The sequence below is a fragment of the Oxyura jamaicensis genome, chromosome 20, assembly GCF_011077185.1.
Source record: "Oxyura jamaicensis isolate SHBP4307 breed ruddy duck chromosome 20, BPBGC_Ojam_1.0, whole genome shotgun sequence".
NCBI classification, from domain to species: domain Eukaryota; kingdom Metazoa; phylum Chordata; class Aves; order Anseriformes; family Anatidae; genus Oxyura; species Oxyura jamaicensis.
In genome coordinates, this window is record NC_048912.1 from 1639658 (window position 1) to 1652627 (window position 12970).

The 12970-nt window shown below is 43.1% G+C and overlaps 2 protein-coding genes across 2 annotated transcripts in view; one reads left to right on the top strand and one right to left on the bottom strand.

Moving 5' to 3' along the window:
- Positions 1 to 83: 83 nt before the first annotated feature.
- EIF6 (eukaryotic translation initiation factor 6) lies at positions 84 to 7402 on the top strand. The gene is made up of 6 exons (XM_035343482.1): positions 84 to 279; positions 355 to 440; positions 1564 to 1739; positions 2598 to 2774; positions 3413 to 3594; positions 4723 to 7402. Exons 1-6 carry the CDS (start codon positions 173 to 175, stop codon positions 4730 to 4732), a joined length of 738 nt encoding a protein of 245 aa, XP_035199373.1. The 5' UTR covers positions 84 to 172; the 3' UTR covers positions 4733 to 7402.
- A 2066-nt stretch (positions 7403 to 9468) lies between these two features.
- MMP24 (matrix metallopeptidase 24) overlaps positions 9469 to 12970 on the bottom strand; it is a 46075-nt gene continuing 42573 nt past the window's right edge. The window contains exon 9 of the mRNA XM_035343481.1: positions 9469 to 10933. Within this exon, the coding sequence (XP_035199372.1) occupies positions 10596 to 10933 (338 nt within the window). The 3' untranslated portion in view covers positions 9469 to 10595. The remainder of the gene's footprint in view (positions 10934 to 12970) is intronic.

A 12970-nucleotide genomic window follows, 5' to 3' on the forward strand; every position in this document is an offset into this window, starting at 1 on the left:
CGGGGCCCCCCTCCCGGCGGGGAGAGCGCCCGCTCCTCCCGGCCAGCGGCGGCGCTGTTCCGCCGGGCGCCGCCGGGGCCGCCCCGCCCGCTGCCTTCCGCCCGCCGCCAGCGTCGGAAGCGGCGGTGCCGCGTGGGGTGCGTGGGGCAGCGCGGTGCTCCCGGCCGCCGCGATGGCCGTCCGTGCCAGCTTCGAGAACAACAATGAGCTGGGCTGCTTCGCCAAGCTCACCAACGCCTACTGCCTCGTGGCTATCGGCGGCTCCGAGAACTTCTACAGGTGAGGGAGCCGCGAGGGCCCTGCCCGGCCCGGCGGGCCCCGCGGCAGACCGCTAACGGCTCCTTCTCCTTCCAGCGTCTTCGAGGGGGAGCTCTTCGGGACCATCCCGGTGGTGCACGCCTCCATCGCCGGCTGCCGCATCATCGGCAGGATGTGTGTGGGTAGGTGGCGGGGGCCCCCGGCCTCGGGGCCCGCAGGTGGCCGTGCGCGGCTGGGAGTGGGAAAAAGCCGCGTTCTGCTGGTGCTGGAAAACACCCTCGTCTTGGCTGGGCTGGGGAGGCCAACCTGTGGCACCCCTCGTCCAAGGTTACGCTGTGTGAAGAGAAGGAGCAAAGCTGGAGGAAATGAAGCTCAACCAATTAAAAATCATGGAATGGCTCGGGTTGGAAGGGACCTTAGAGATCACCTACTGCCATGGGCAGGGATGCCACCCGCTAGATGAGGCTGGCCAAGGCCCCATCCAGCCTGGCCTTGAACGCCTCCGGGCGGGGGGGGGGGGGGGGGGCCGCATCCTGTGCCAGTGCCTCACAGTGCCTGAGGAATTTTCTCCTCCTTTGCTAAAAAGCAAACAAACAAAAAAAAACCAGCCAGGGTAAAAAAGAGCATCTGCTTTTCAAGATCTGTAGACAGGTTATTGATGCATATAAATCTGTTTTCTGGTAAACTGGGAGAAGCCATTCCATTTTTTTCCGAAGGTTAATGGTTCAGGGCCAGTACTGGAGGGGTGCGGTCAAGGAAGGCATTACAGATGTGAAAGTCAAAGAAAATTCTTTCATGTGTCTCCAGCTAGTGGTACACTGGTCAGAAGAGCATGCTTTGTGCTTTCTTTTTGTTCCTGAAAAAAAAATGTCCTATGTTACCACTTCGCTAAAGGAGAGTAACAAAATCAAGTGGAATCTGTATGCTTTGTGAGGACAACCAGCATCTACTGGGGGAAATTTCATAACAAAGCATTTCACTGAGAACCTTGTGTTTCCTTTAGTTCTGTTAAAAAAGAATAGTGAATAAAAGTAGTGTCATTTACCCATTTATATTCTTTAAGTTTGTGCTTCATCCTGGCTTTCCCTCACCTGTGGTCCTGTGTTATTTTCAAGTGTTCATGTTATTCTGTTTGGGCTGATTTGTAGGCTTGAAATGAACAGATGGGGCGGGGCAGTTCCAGCCTTTTTCTGAACTGCAGTAAAGTAGTAAGCACAATGGACATAGTTGCTTTTAGAATTACTTTAATGTGGAATTGTTTTTCTTTTTTATATATTACTTTCTTTTTTTTTTTGGTCATTTTAGGGAACAGGCACGGACTGTTGGTCCCAAGCAGTACAACAGACCAAGAGCTTCAACATATTCGAAATAGCCTTCCAGATTCTGTACGAATTCAGCGAGTAGAAGAGCGTCTCTCAGCGCTAGGCAATGTCACTACCTGCAATGACTACGTAGCTCTTGTTCATCCAGATCTTGACAGGGTATACGGCTCTTAGCTTTTACATTCCTTGTGGATCAAGTTGAAATTTCTAATAGAGTTGGAAGAGACCATAGATGAGGCAGTGTGTGTGTTTACAGTGAAGTAAAAGAAAAATGGAAGCTCCTGTATGAAAGTTAAAAACAAGGGCAGGGGAGATGAAGTTGCTGCCAATTTATGTTTGAGAGTTGATACTCAATAGCACTAGAGAGGTGAATTGTGTGGCAACAGGTACTGAAGGTCCTGGTGTTTTCTTCCAGTTTATGCTAACGGTGACAGAAATGGTGTACGGAGTGCAAAGAAAACAAAAAAGATCAAGGTAAAAGCCTTTGCAGGCAATAGTCTTTGCAGAGTACTATGTTTTAAGTAAGCGTAAAAAGTATAGTAAGATGGCCAGAAAGGGAGAAATCAAAACCAGTTACAATGAAAACCTGAGCTTTATCTGGAAGGGAAAGAAGTTCTTAGAGTTATGCAGAAGGTTAAGACAGTACTCAGGTCTGGAACAAAAAAAGGACTGATTCACAGGGGAATACCTACACAACAGGTGTTGACACAGTTCATGTACTGCCAACATCCTTCAGAAAAAGGGGAGGAAGAGCATTTCTCAGTGGTGGTGTGTTTAGTTATAGTAGCCTGGCTTCCAGCTCAAATGTGCAAAGGTAAGTGGAAACGCCTCTGGAGTACAGAGGTTGATCAAGAAGAGTAAGAGCATTTTATGATGATTTGATTGCACTGGGTGGTGAAAGTGTGAGCAGGCCTTCAAAGGGAGGATCCCAGCTAGTGGTTCTTTGCAAGGATAGCTTGACTTCAAATTCTACAATACCATTTTGCTGAGGATTTTGTTCTCTTTCTCTGTTTGCAGGAGACTGAAGAGATCTTGGCAGATGTACTAAAGGTTGAAGTATTCAGGCAGACTGTAGCAGATCAGGTGCTAGTAGGAAGTTACTGTGTTTTTAGTAACCAAGGAGGAATTGTGCACCCCAAAACTTCAATTGATGATCAGGATGAACTGTCTTCATTGCTCCAGGTTCCACTTGTGGTAAGGCATTTGTGGGATGTGTTTTTTCTTGCTGCTCCCTTCCATCTCATTTTTTGGTTTTAAAGTTTCTGCAGTCTCATGGGCTCCTAGGTACTGTTTTCACTGCAGGACTGTTCCAAAAGGGAGATGAGAAGTCCTGAAGGAGGCCAGTCTTCTGAGACGATTCCTCCACTTTTTCTGAGTTTGAATAAGCTGCATAGAGCCTTTAGTTTGCTTCTGAAACATTGCTCTGCTGAGATTATGCAAGATTTGCTGATTCATTCATATGGAATATGAAATTGTCTGGTTTGGCTGAAGGCACATTTCAAAAAAAATCTAGTAATAAAACCCTGTGCTGGCTCAGTTGGAGTCATTAATTTCAAGATTGCTATACCTTTATGCTTGTTTGTTAGATTTGTTATTTTTAACTGAATGTCACAAAATGTTCTTTCCAGATGCTGCAGGCTATCTGTTGACTTTTAAGTGTTTAAGTAAAATCTGTTGATGGCAGAAGCTTTAATCTTTTCAGAGGTGTGAGTTGAGGCTATCTACTTCAGACTACTAAAGACTACTACTATTCCTCTAGTGATAAGTGTAACAAAATGTGGTGATGTCTGTGCTCTGCAAACTCCTGCTGATTTTATTTATTTTTTTCCTAGGCTGGAACAGTGAATCGTGGCAGTGAGGTCATTGCAGCAGGAATGGTTGTAAATGACTGGTGTGCCTTCTGTGGACTGGATACAACCAGCACAGAGCTCTCTGTCATTGAGAGTATCTTCAGGTTGAACGAAGCTCAGCCAAGTACCATTGCTACCAATATGAGAGATTCCCTGATTGACAGGTAAGGAGGACACAGCTCTGTCTATAATCACAATCAAAACAGGCAAGATTTTACCATAAGAAAGCTATAAAACCAGCTTTTTTTCAAAGTTGATTTGTGTCTTCACTTCCTCTTTGCTTTTATTGGGTTACTGATGAAAATTACCTTGTTGCAGAAAGGTTTGTTTTATGTAGTTGATAAGCATTCTTAGTCATGCATGGACAGCATAACAATTCTTGTTGCAGTTAGAATTGCAAGATTTTTTTCTGAGGAAACATAAAAGTAGCCACTTCAACTTTCAGATACTTTTGTTCTAAATGACAGTGCTAAGCTTATAACTCCTATGAATTTTGTTTATTTATTTATTTATTAGTGGAAAACAAATCTTGTTTTAAAAACTAAAATGTCGGTAACTTCACTTGACATCTTGGCTTTTTTTTTTAAGCCTTTACGTCAAACGTTTTGTCCAAGTTATTGCTTAGCGGAATGCAGGTTTTTTTTTTTTTTTCTGCCTGGACTGGTAGTGATAGAGGACCTTCCCCATCTGTGAATGTATGCAAAAAATTTTACAGGGTTTAGGCATCCTTATAGGTGAATGTCCAAAGTGAACTTTATTTGGACTTTCAACTAATTGTGACTCTGATCATTGCTGTAATGCTGGAAGTGTGCTCTTGAGCTACTTAGGCCACTGTAATTTAGTTACAGAGCTCTCAGTTCCCATAAAAATGTTGCCATAAAAATGTTCCCATAAAAATGGGAACGGTTTATGGCATAGAGAAAGATTAAGGAATTCCTTCAATGAAGAACTGTTTGAAAGAGTTAATTCGTACCTTCACAGTTCCTATGTAAAGGCCTGTTGCTTCTGAGCACAGCATAAAACCATAATTAAACTTCTGCTAAGCTTTTAATAACTGCTTAGACAAGACTGATTTTCTTGCCTTTGCCAACTTGACGAATGTGTTGTTAGAGCTAGCTGTTAGCAGTCACCAGGTCTCCTTCACTCTTTCCACAAACTCATACGTTCTAGGAAGGGAAATTTGCTACTGGTCTTTCGTAACTGGAGGCTGAGAACTGACTATACTGCTGTTTGGAAATGTTTTCTGCACTCTGGCACTCACTTGCTAAATCTCATTTGTTTTGTCTTTTTAGCTTGACATGAGCAGTGTTGGTTCAGGAAGCTCCTAAGGAGTGATGTGTCAAGCAGCACTTCGGATTACAGACATCTAGATCTTCTGTTGTTTCTGCAGGCCCAGCACCAGGAAGAGGCTACAAAAAAAACCTGTAGTGTTTTGTAAAATAAGTATTGTTGCAAAACGTGACAAATAACATATATAAGTTACAAATATGAAATGCTTTCTAACTCTTTGCTAATGTTCTCCAGTTTTTCTTCAGCTGTGTTTTCTTTGTTTATGATGCTGACTGAGGTCCTCAATTTAGCCCACAATATTTCCTTTTGTCTTTTAGATGTTGATCACTAGAAAATGTTTTGCCTTAAATAGTGGATCAGTGTTCTGCTGCACAGCAGGCTGTTTAAGCATGTATATGGCACTGCCTTCCCTTTTCACAGTCTTGCTAAAGAGTGATAATACTGACATAAGTTCACTTAAGAGCCCCTTGTGTTTTCTGTACCAAAAACATAGTAGTTTACTTGCCAAAAAAAGAATTCAGCAAGCATCACCTGCTCTTGTGACCTGACTTGCAGCTATTCTCACAGGGCTGGTGATTCTGAAGTGATTAGCTCAGATTAGAAATTGAGTTTCTCTAAGTCAATACAGGGACTTAACAGCCAAGTGTGACTGCTTCCAGAGCAGTGGTATTTGATTTGTTGCCTGCAGACGTCTGGTGACATATATGCTACTTCAGAGGCATCTGCAAAAGTGCCTTGAAAAACATGCAGTTGACAGTAGGCTTAAACGTGCTGTACAGGAGTTGGCCACCTACACTGGAAAACTCTTTAGAAGTCTGCATATCAAAAAGGGTTGAAGAATGTCATCTTGGGTTACCTTGGAGACAAAGGTTAAGTAACGCAGTTGTAAACAGTTACTTCATTCAGGAATAAGCTTTGGGATTGGGAGCTTGCTATTGAAGAGTTCTGCCTTTGTCTAGCAGTGGCGGTGACGTAAATGCTGCTTTCAGGCAGAAGATAGTCATTTACTTCTAAACACAGCTATGGCTCCTTGATCTCTCATTTCAGTTGCTTTTCTTGTGCTTTCTTGTTACAGGTATGCCTCTGCTTCCTATCCAAAGGGTATGTGGAAGCTGCCTGCTTGCTTCCATATAGCTGTATTATTCTCAGCTGGATTCTCTTGCGGAGTGCAGTCCTGAAGGCAGTTTGGGCAGAACTCTTTTTTTGGCCCTGGTGTTTCAGGCTCTGTAGAACATTAAATAAACCTCCACATATGTTGGAGTGTCTGGATGTTTAGGGAACAATTTATAAGGTTGGAGTTGATTAAAGGTTGTTCCTCAGACTTTTAAGTGAGGATTGCCATAGGATTGTCTCTGATCATAGCTAGCCCTGTTACCTAGCCTGTCTAGAATGGTGACAGGCAGGGGCTGCCATTTCCAGACTGCTCATGTGCTCTCTGCCACTGGGGAAGCCTGTAAGCAGGTTATAGCTCTTCGTGTTATTTGGCTAACGATTTCAGTTGTCTCTGGCCCCTTTTATGCAATGGACACACTTTTTTGTCACTGACTCCAGGTCTCTTCCTCTTAGCAAATCTCAGTATTTAGAGTCAGGAACTGGTTTTCTTTGGTCACCTCATAGGGCGTTGATAAATGGTGAAGTCTGACCATCGCTGTGGGTGTTAGCATATATTCATCGAGTGTGAAGTGAGTAAGACTGCAGGTTTTGTCTCTGTTTTCCTTTTAATTACAGTCATTATGCAGAAATCCTAGTTTGTATTAGTGAACTTGATATGTGTTAAAAATTGCTTAGAGGTAAGCGAGAAATAATCCAGTTTCTGTGAAATCCAAATCCTTAAATAAGAAAGATACTGGGACAATGTTGGCGATAGAAATATGCCAAAGAGTAAGAGATAGAAGAATAGGGTATTGCTAACTGCGATGTATGACCTCGTATGAATACTGCATTGAAACCTGGGAACTGCAAGGTGGCAAACATGTTATCACTTATAGACAAAGGGTTTGTGGGAATTCTAAACTAGTAAGGTGGACCGGTGTACAAAGAAAACTATCAGAAACTGTAGTAAAGAGTGAAAGTAGTAGAAACATGGATACATGATAGCATGCAAGAGCATAAACTTGGTGCTTTAATGCCAAGTTCCACAAAGCCTATGGAGTTATTTAAAGATTAAGTTTCTTTGTAATCTATCTGAACTTTCAAAAGGTATTTGCAAGGTTTTGTGCCAAAGGCTTTTAAAGACCCTGGATAATCCTGTGGAATGAGGGGGAGGCCCTTTTGTGTGTTAGAGGATGGGGGGGGGGGGGAGGCAGAAGGCTGAATTTTTCACTGGATTTTTATAGGGAGCTCAGCTGGAAGCCATGGTGTTCAGTTTATTGTGTCCTGTTTAGGACAGGAAGTGGATTAGTGGAGCAAAGTTTACTCAAAATGACTCATTCTGACTAATAGGGATGAGGACTGACTGATGTGGTGATGGAAAGATATGGGATGGGAGTTTCCCTTGAGGTTTAATGACTAATTACAAGACAGAAGCTGATCCCTCTTAAGAGTGGAGGTCTGCCTCTGTTCTGACTGTAGCAATTGTGTGACTGTAGTGATTAATTGCTGATTATATTTACCTGCATATTTATCTAGAAAAATGAATGTACTTTACTGGTGACCAAATTATTCACAGTCAAAATGTGGAGGTAAAAAATAGAGTGCAAAAAAGTGGGCTGCTCCTTGTAGGAGCTGAAACTGCTGTGCTCAAGGTAAGCACGCCAGGACTGTCTTCTGTACAAACGACCCATACTGCAGGGCAGTGTGTATCAGTTGAGTAAGCACTGATGTTGCCTGCTCCCCTGCAGTGGCAATGTGTCCTGGTGCTGTGTGTCCAGACAAGAACTGGAAGATGGCCACCTGTCCTTGGAGGTGCTGATGGAAGGCATGCTGAGTCAGTACTCAAGTGAAGTGCTTGGTTTGCATTGGACAGGATCTCAGCAAGAAGCTCAGACATGGGAATAAAAGGAACTGTTCCTTATGTGAATATTAACATTTGTGTCTGGATCCAGGTCACTCCAGGATCGTGTAGGTGTTAATCTAACTAAAAGTGAAATGACAATGGAGTGAACTGGGTTGTACTTGCAGAGTAAATGGGCCAACTGCTCACCTACCTGTCTCAGCCTGCCCAGGTGCCAACGCTTGTAGCTGTTGAGGGCTGATTTTCTCAGCAGCTAAAATGCTTACCAAAACATCTTATGCCCCTGGAAATCACAGACAAATATATAACATTTACCTGCACCCAGAGGGTGCGCTGAACAAGCAGTTCAGTGTGCATCAGCAGCCAGTTACAAGGTGGTTCTAAAAGGCACCAAACTATTTCTCCAGTTCTTTACAGCATCAGTTCTACATGGAACAGTGGACTCTGGCACTATAGGGCAGAAGGCTTACCTTATTGCAGCAGGGTGCCTGATTTTACAGGGCAGTATGTAGCTGTCTGAGGAAACAGTTGACCTTGCTTCAGACTAGCATCATGCACATGCTGCTTGTACAACTTGGCACTAAATATAAGATATTGAAGAAAAATACCTACAGTTGGGCAGTAGGATAAAAAAAAAGAAAAAAGAAAAAGAACAAACACCCCTCCCTCACACCCCCAGAAACAGACATATCTCTAGTGTTTTTGTTTTTTTTTTTTGTTTTTTTTTTAATGATGGCTGTTGGAAGTTGCTCAAAGGTTTGGGCTGTCACAGTCCCAGAAGAGATGGCAGCGTACAGATGAGTTTGATGTGCCATGTGGCTGTGGCATTCATAGTGTGCATTCTACCACATATATAGTACACATAGCAACATACAGAGTAGCATGTGGGGGGAGTGTCTAATTAGTAGCTCTGATTTCATTTGGTCCTTTGCACTCCTTCATCCATCATAAGACATAACCACATTTTTTCACTAAAATTCAGTTTTGCATCTACTAGTTTCTCACTTACTTCATAATATGTTTGTAATACTTTTCAAACACAATAAACAGTGTGGCTATGGAAATTAATTATGAAAGGCAAAATACAGTTTGAGACCACATGTTATGCAGTCCCAGTGGGCTTCACTAAGTAGTATCTATTTGTCTATCTGGCTTCATCATAGCAATAGTTGAATCCTAGTTAGAAATTCGGAATGCTAACCATCTTTCTGCTTCTTCATTCCTCATCATTGTAATTATGAATATTTATAGCGTGTTTGTCAAGAAAATAAAAATCCTTAGATTTTTTTCCATAGCTGATATGGAGCTGTACTTTTCTATACTACTTGGACATTCTGTGCATTGAACTTCTATTGCACTGAATAAAATTCAGTTATAGGCAGAGGGCTTACACTAATCACCTATTCCCTATAGTGAGTGTGCAAAGCAGTTCATTACATGAATGGCACTTTTGTACTGGGCAGGACTTCACCATTAGATTGCAAGAGACTCTTCTGCTCCTATTTAACATGGTAGGAGTATCAGCATCAGTAAGAAAATGGACTAAGTTTGTGGTTAGGACACAAAATCCTAAACCATTTACAGTTGTAACAGGGATAAGCAGAAGCTACTCTTGTGGGAAGAGAGTTGTGAAAAGTTACTAACTGAAAGTTCAGGCTTTTATGTAGTCTTCCCTGATTTTTATGGCTCTGTCAAATGTGGCTAGTGACAAACTCATTCTACTGTGTAGCATGCTTCCTTTGGTCCTTGCCAAATACTTGCACATGAAGAAGTGAGCAAAAACAAACAAACAACAAATTTCAAAGGCATACGATGTTTGTAACATCTACAGGGATTGGATTTAGTTTTATAAACAGGCCTAATTCTTACTGTATCTTGACTATTTCAGCAAAATATACTGACGATCTCACTCCAAAAAAAACATTTCCATTTTCCTGAAACCCAACATACAAATTCCACGGTCTAGTTACACATGCCACATAACAACAATTCATCTTTTCCCAGCATCTTAACAGGGGCAGAGTGCAGTCTACGTCTGTACATTTTTCGTTATACTGGTAACTATTGGTTCATTGTTTCTGGCTGATGGGAGCTTAAAACAGCATCATATGACACCTAAATATTTCATTAATGGCTCCCAAAACAAAAGCATATTCCCCCCCTTTTTTTTTAAGACTTGATTACTTTTTGTCTTTAGATTGTCCCAATCTGGGACTTGGTATCGCCAAGTAAAATTATGGTGTCTGTTTTGGTGCTTCTTGAGCTTCTGCTCTGCACTCGTTTACCTCTTGGAGTACTTAATGGTTCCTCATGCACTGTGCTGAGTGGCAGCATCGATTAGTTATGAATGTACAAAACATCTGACCAGCAGGTATTGGAAAATTGTTTCCAGGTAATTCCCTGTTTTTTGTAATAAACAAAGAAGATCTTTTAGAATGGCTCAGCATCAGAATGTCTTCTTACAGTACTGAATTGTTCCTGTTCATAGATTCCATGATCTTAATTCATTTATGAGATAGCTATTAAAAAAATGGTTCTGTTCAGAGGTGGTTTAGCTACACTGGAGAATGCTGGGTTTAACAGGGAGCACTGATGCAGGGAACTGAAGGAAGTTTCCCAGGTCAGTTGAAACGTTTGAAGAAAATCTGTCTTGAGGTCTCAAGTCTCTGATGTTTGCAGAGTGAGCCTGTGGAGAATGGCACGCCAAGACTGACACGACTGAGGCAGTTAGAAGGAATGAGGCTCCACATTGCAAGGCTGCCTGCATTTTTCCAGTTCTTCTGCTTCTTTCAGTCCCAGGATGTCCAAAACTTGTAAGTCACTGAAGTAGTTTTGTTTGGTAGGCTTTTTAATGCTTTTTTTTTTTTTTTCTTTGTCCATATCCTCATCAGATCAATGAGTTGAAATGTGCAGCTGACTGTGTCATACCCATTCCTGGACAGGTCTTTTGTAATACACAACGTTTTGCTGCACCTCTTTGTTTTTAAACTGGAAGATTGTGTACACCAAGACAAGGATACACAGAGACAAAATGCAAGGGATCACAACTGCAATTGCATTTACAGTGCTAGGCACATCGTTTATTGTCACCATAATATCCACATCATCGTGAGGGAGGCGCCTGTCTTTGCTTCTTTCAACATCCTTCTGGTTACAGCCCATCCAGTCTTTGAGGATTGACCGGGGATAGCCTGGCTCCACACTCAGCCTCTGGTTATCGAACTTCCAATACTCCTTCCCTTTGTAGAAGTAGGTATAAACTAAGAGACAAAACAGAGAATATTTCTCATCACACCATTTCCAACACGTTAAATTGTGCACATGTGAGGGTGTACAGAGAGCCTGAAAGGCTGGAGGGTGGTAGCTGTGTGGGTCAATAGTGCATTCATCTAGGCCATTCCAAAGCCATGGAAATAAGATGACATTTTTAGAGCTTGATTAAAAGGAGAAACGCACCAGAGGGAAGGGATACCATCCAGATGGACCTGGAGAGGCTTGAGATGTGGGCCTGTGCAAACCTCATGAGGCTCAACAAGGCCAAGTGTGAGGTTGTGCACCTGGGCCGGGGCAATCCCAAGCACAAATACAGTCTGGGTGAAGAATGGATTGAGAGCAGCTCCGAGAAGAGGTACCTGGGGGTGTTGGTTGATGGGATGCTCAACATGTGTGCTTGCATCCCAGAAAGCCAACCATATACTGGGCTGCATCAAAAGAAGTGGGGCCAGTAGGGCGAAGGAGGGGATTGTCCACCTCAGCTCTGCTCTTGCGAGACCCCACATGGAGCACTGTGTTCAGCTCTGGGTCCCCCCACATAAGGAGGACATGGACCTGTTGGATTGTGTCCAGAGGAGAGCTGCGAGGATGATCAGAGGGCTGGAGCACCTGTCCTATGGAGACAGGCTGAGAGAGTTGGGGTTGTTCAGCCTGGAGAAGAGATGGTTCTGGGGAGACCTTACAGATGCCTTCCAATACCTTTAGGGGGCCTACAGGAAAGCTGGGGAAGGACTCTGTCATGGGGTGTAGTGAGGGGACAGGCGGTAATGGTTTTAAACTAAAAGAGGATAGATTTAGATTAGATCTAAGGAAGAAATTATTTAAGGACAGTGAGGCCCTGGCCCAGGCTGTCCAGAGAAGCTGTGGATACCCCATCCCTGGAAGTGCCCAAGGCCAGGCTGGATGGGGCTTTGTGCAGCCTGGGCTGGTGAGAGGCGTCCCTGCCCATGGCAGGGGTTGGAACTAAATGATCCTTAAGGACCACTTTCAACCCAAACAATCCTGATTTTATCTATGATTCTATGATTTGAGAAGCCCTAACTTCTTGTTTGGCTTGTGGGGGCTACGTTGCTCACAGGACACCATTCCCCTTGGCCAAGACAAGCTGATGACAGGATTTAAGCTGTGAATAACAAACATACTGACCTCACTTCTCTCCACCTAAATTTTAACATAAGTGTTCTGCAGTGATTTGTTTTTTTACTAAAGCATCTTTAATATTTACTCATCATTACCAAGCCATTAACAGTCTGAAGAATGACAGTGTTTGCCTGGGTGTGATAGTATTTGGATAGATACACAAGTGTTTCTCTTTATCCCACCTGAGAGAGCAGATACTGAATAAAATGAGTCCTTTTGATGACAGAATCTGAAAGATTTGGACTTAGTTAAGGAACAGTCTTGTCCTGCTGCTAAAAACAGGCAGATGGTTTATGCTACATGTTGTCTGAAGTATCCCTCATCTCTACAGAGGACTCCAAGATTCCTTAAAAAAGGAATCACTCTTAAGTGATTGGGGGGGGGGAAGGAAAGGGAAAGGAACAGCGGTGAAAGTGATGGCTCTCTTCTATCTAGCCTCCTGCTTAGCTGGCTGTCACTGCAGTATTCCAGATGTATTGGAAAGCCCAACCCTAAAGCCCTTGTCTCACACCACAGCCTTCAAGTTCAACAAGGGTTCAATGGACAAACCCCTTCTGTTAGTTCTTCCCCAGTTGAAGGAAGAGGAAGAAATCTTCAAGTCAGAGAAAGAAATGCACTGGAAGGAGCCTCTAGAGGTCCAAACCCATGCTCAGGGCATGTCTAACTTCAAAGTACATCCGCAGGTTGGAGCCTGTAAAAGGGAGAGAGCAACTGAGCTAGCTACAGCTAAGAAAACAGGAGAAAAAAAATGAGGTATGGCATCCTCACAGTCACAGCCTGGGAATGCTTGGTTAGGGACTGTTGTGGAAGCAAAACCAGAAAAAGTCCTTTTCACATCCCAAATTGCTAGTATTAGAGTAATGTGGTTTAGTGGCTTGGAGGAA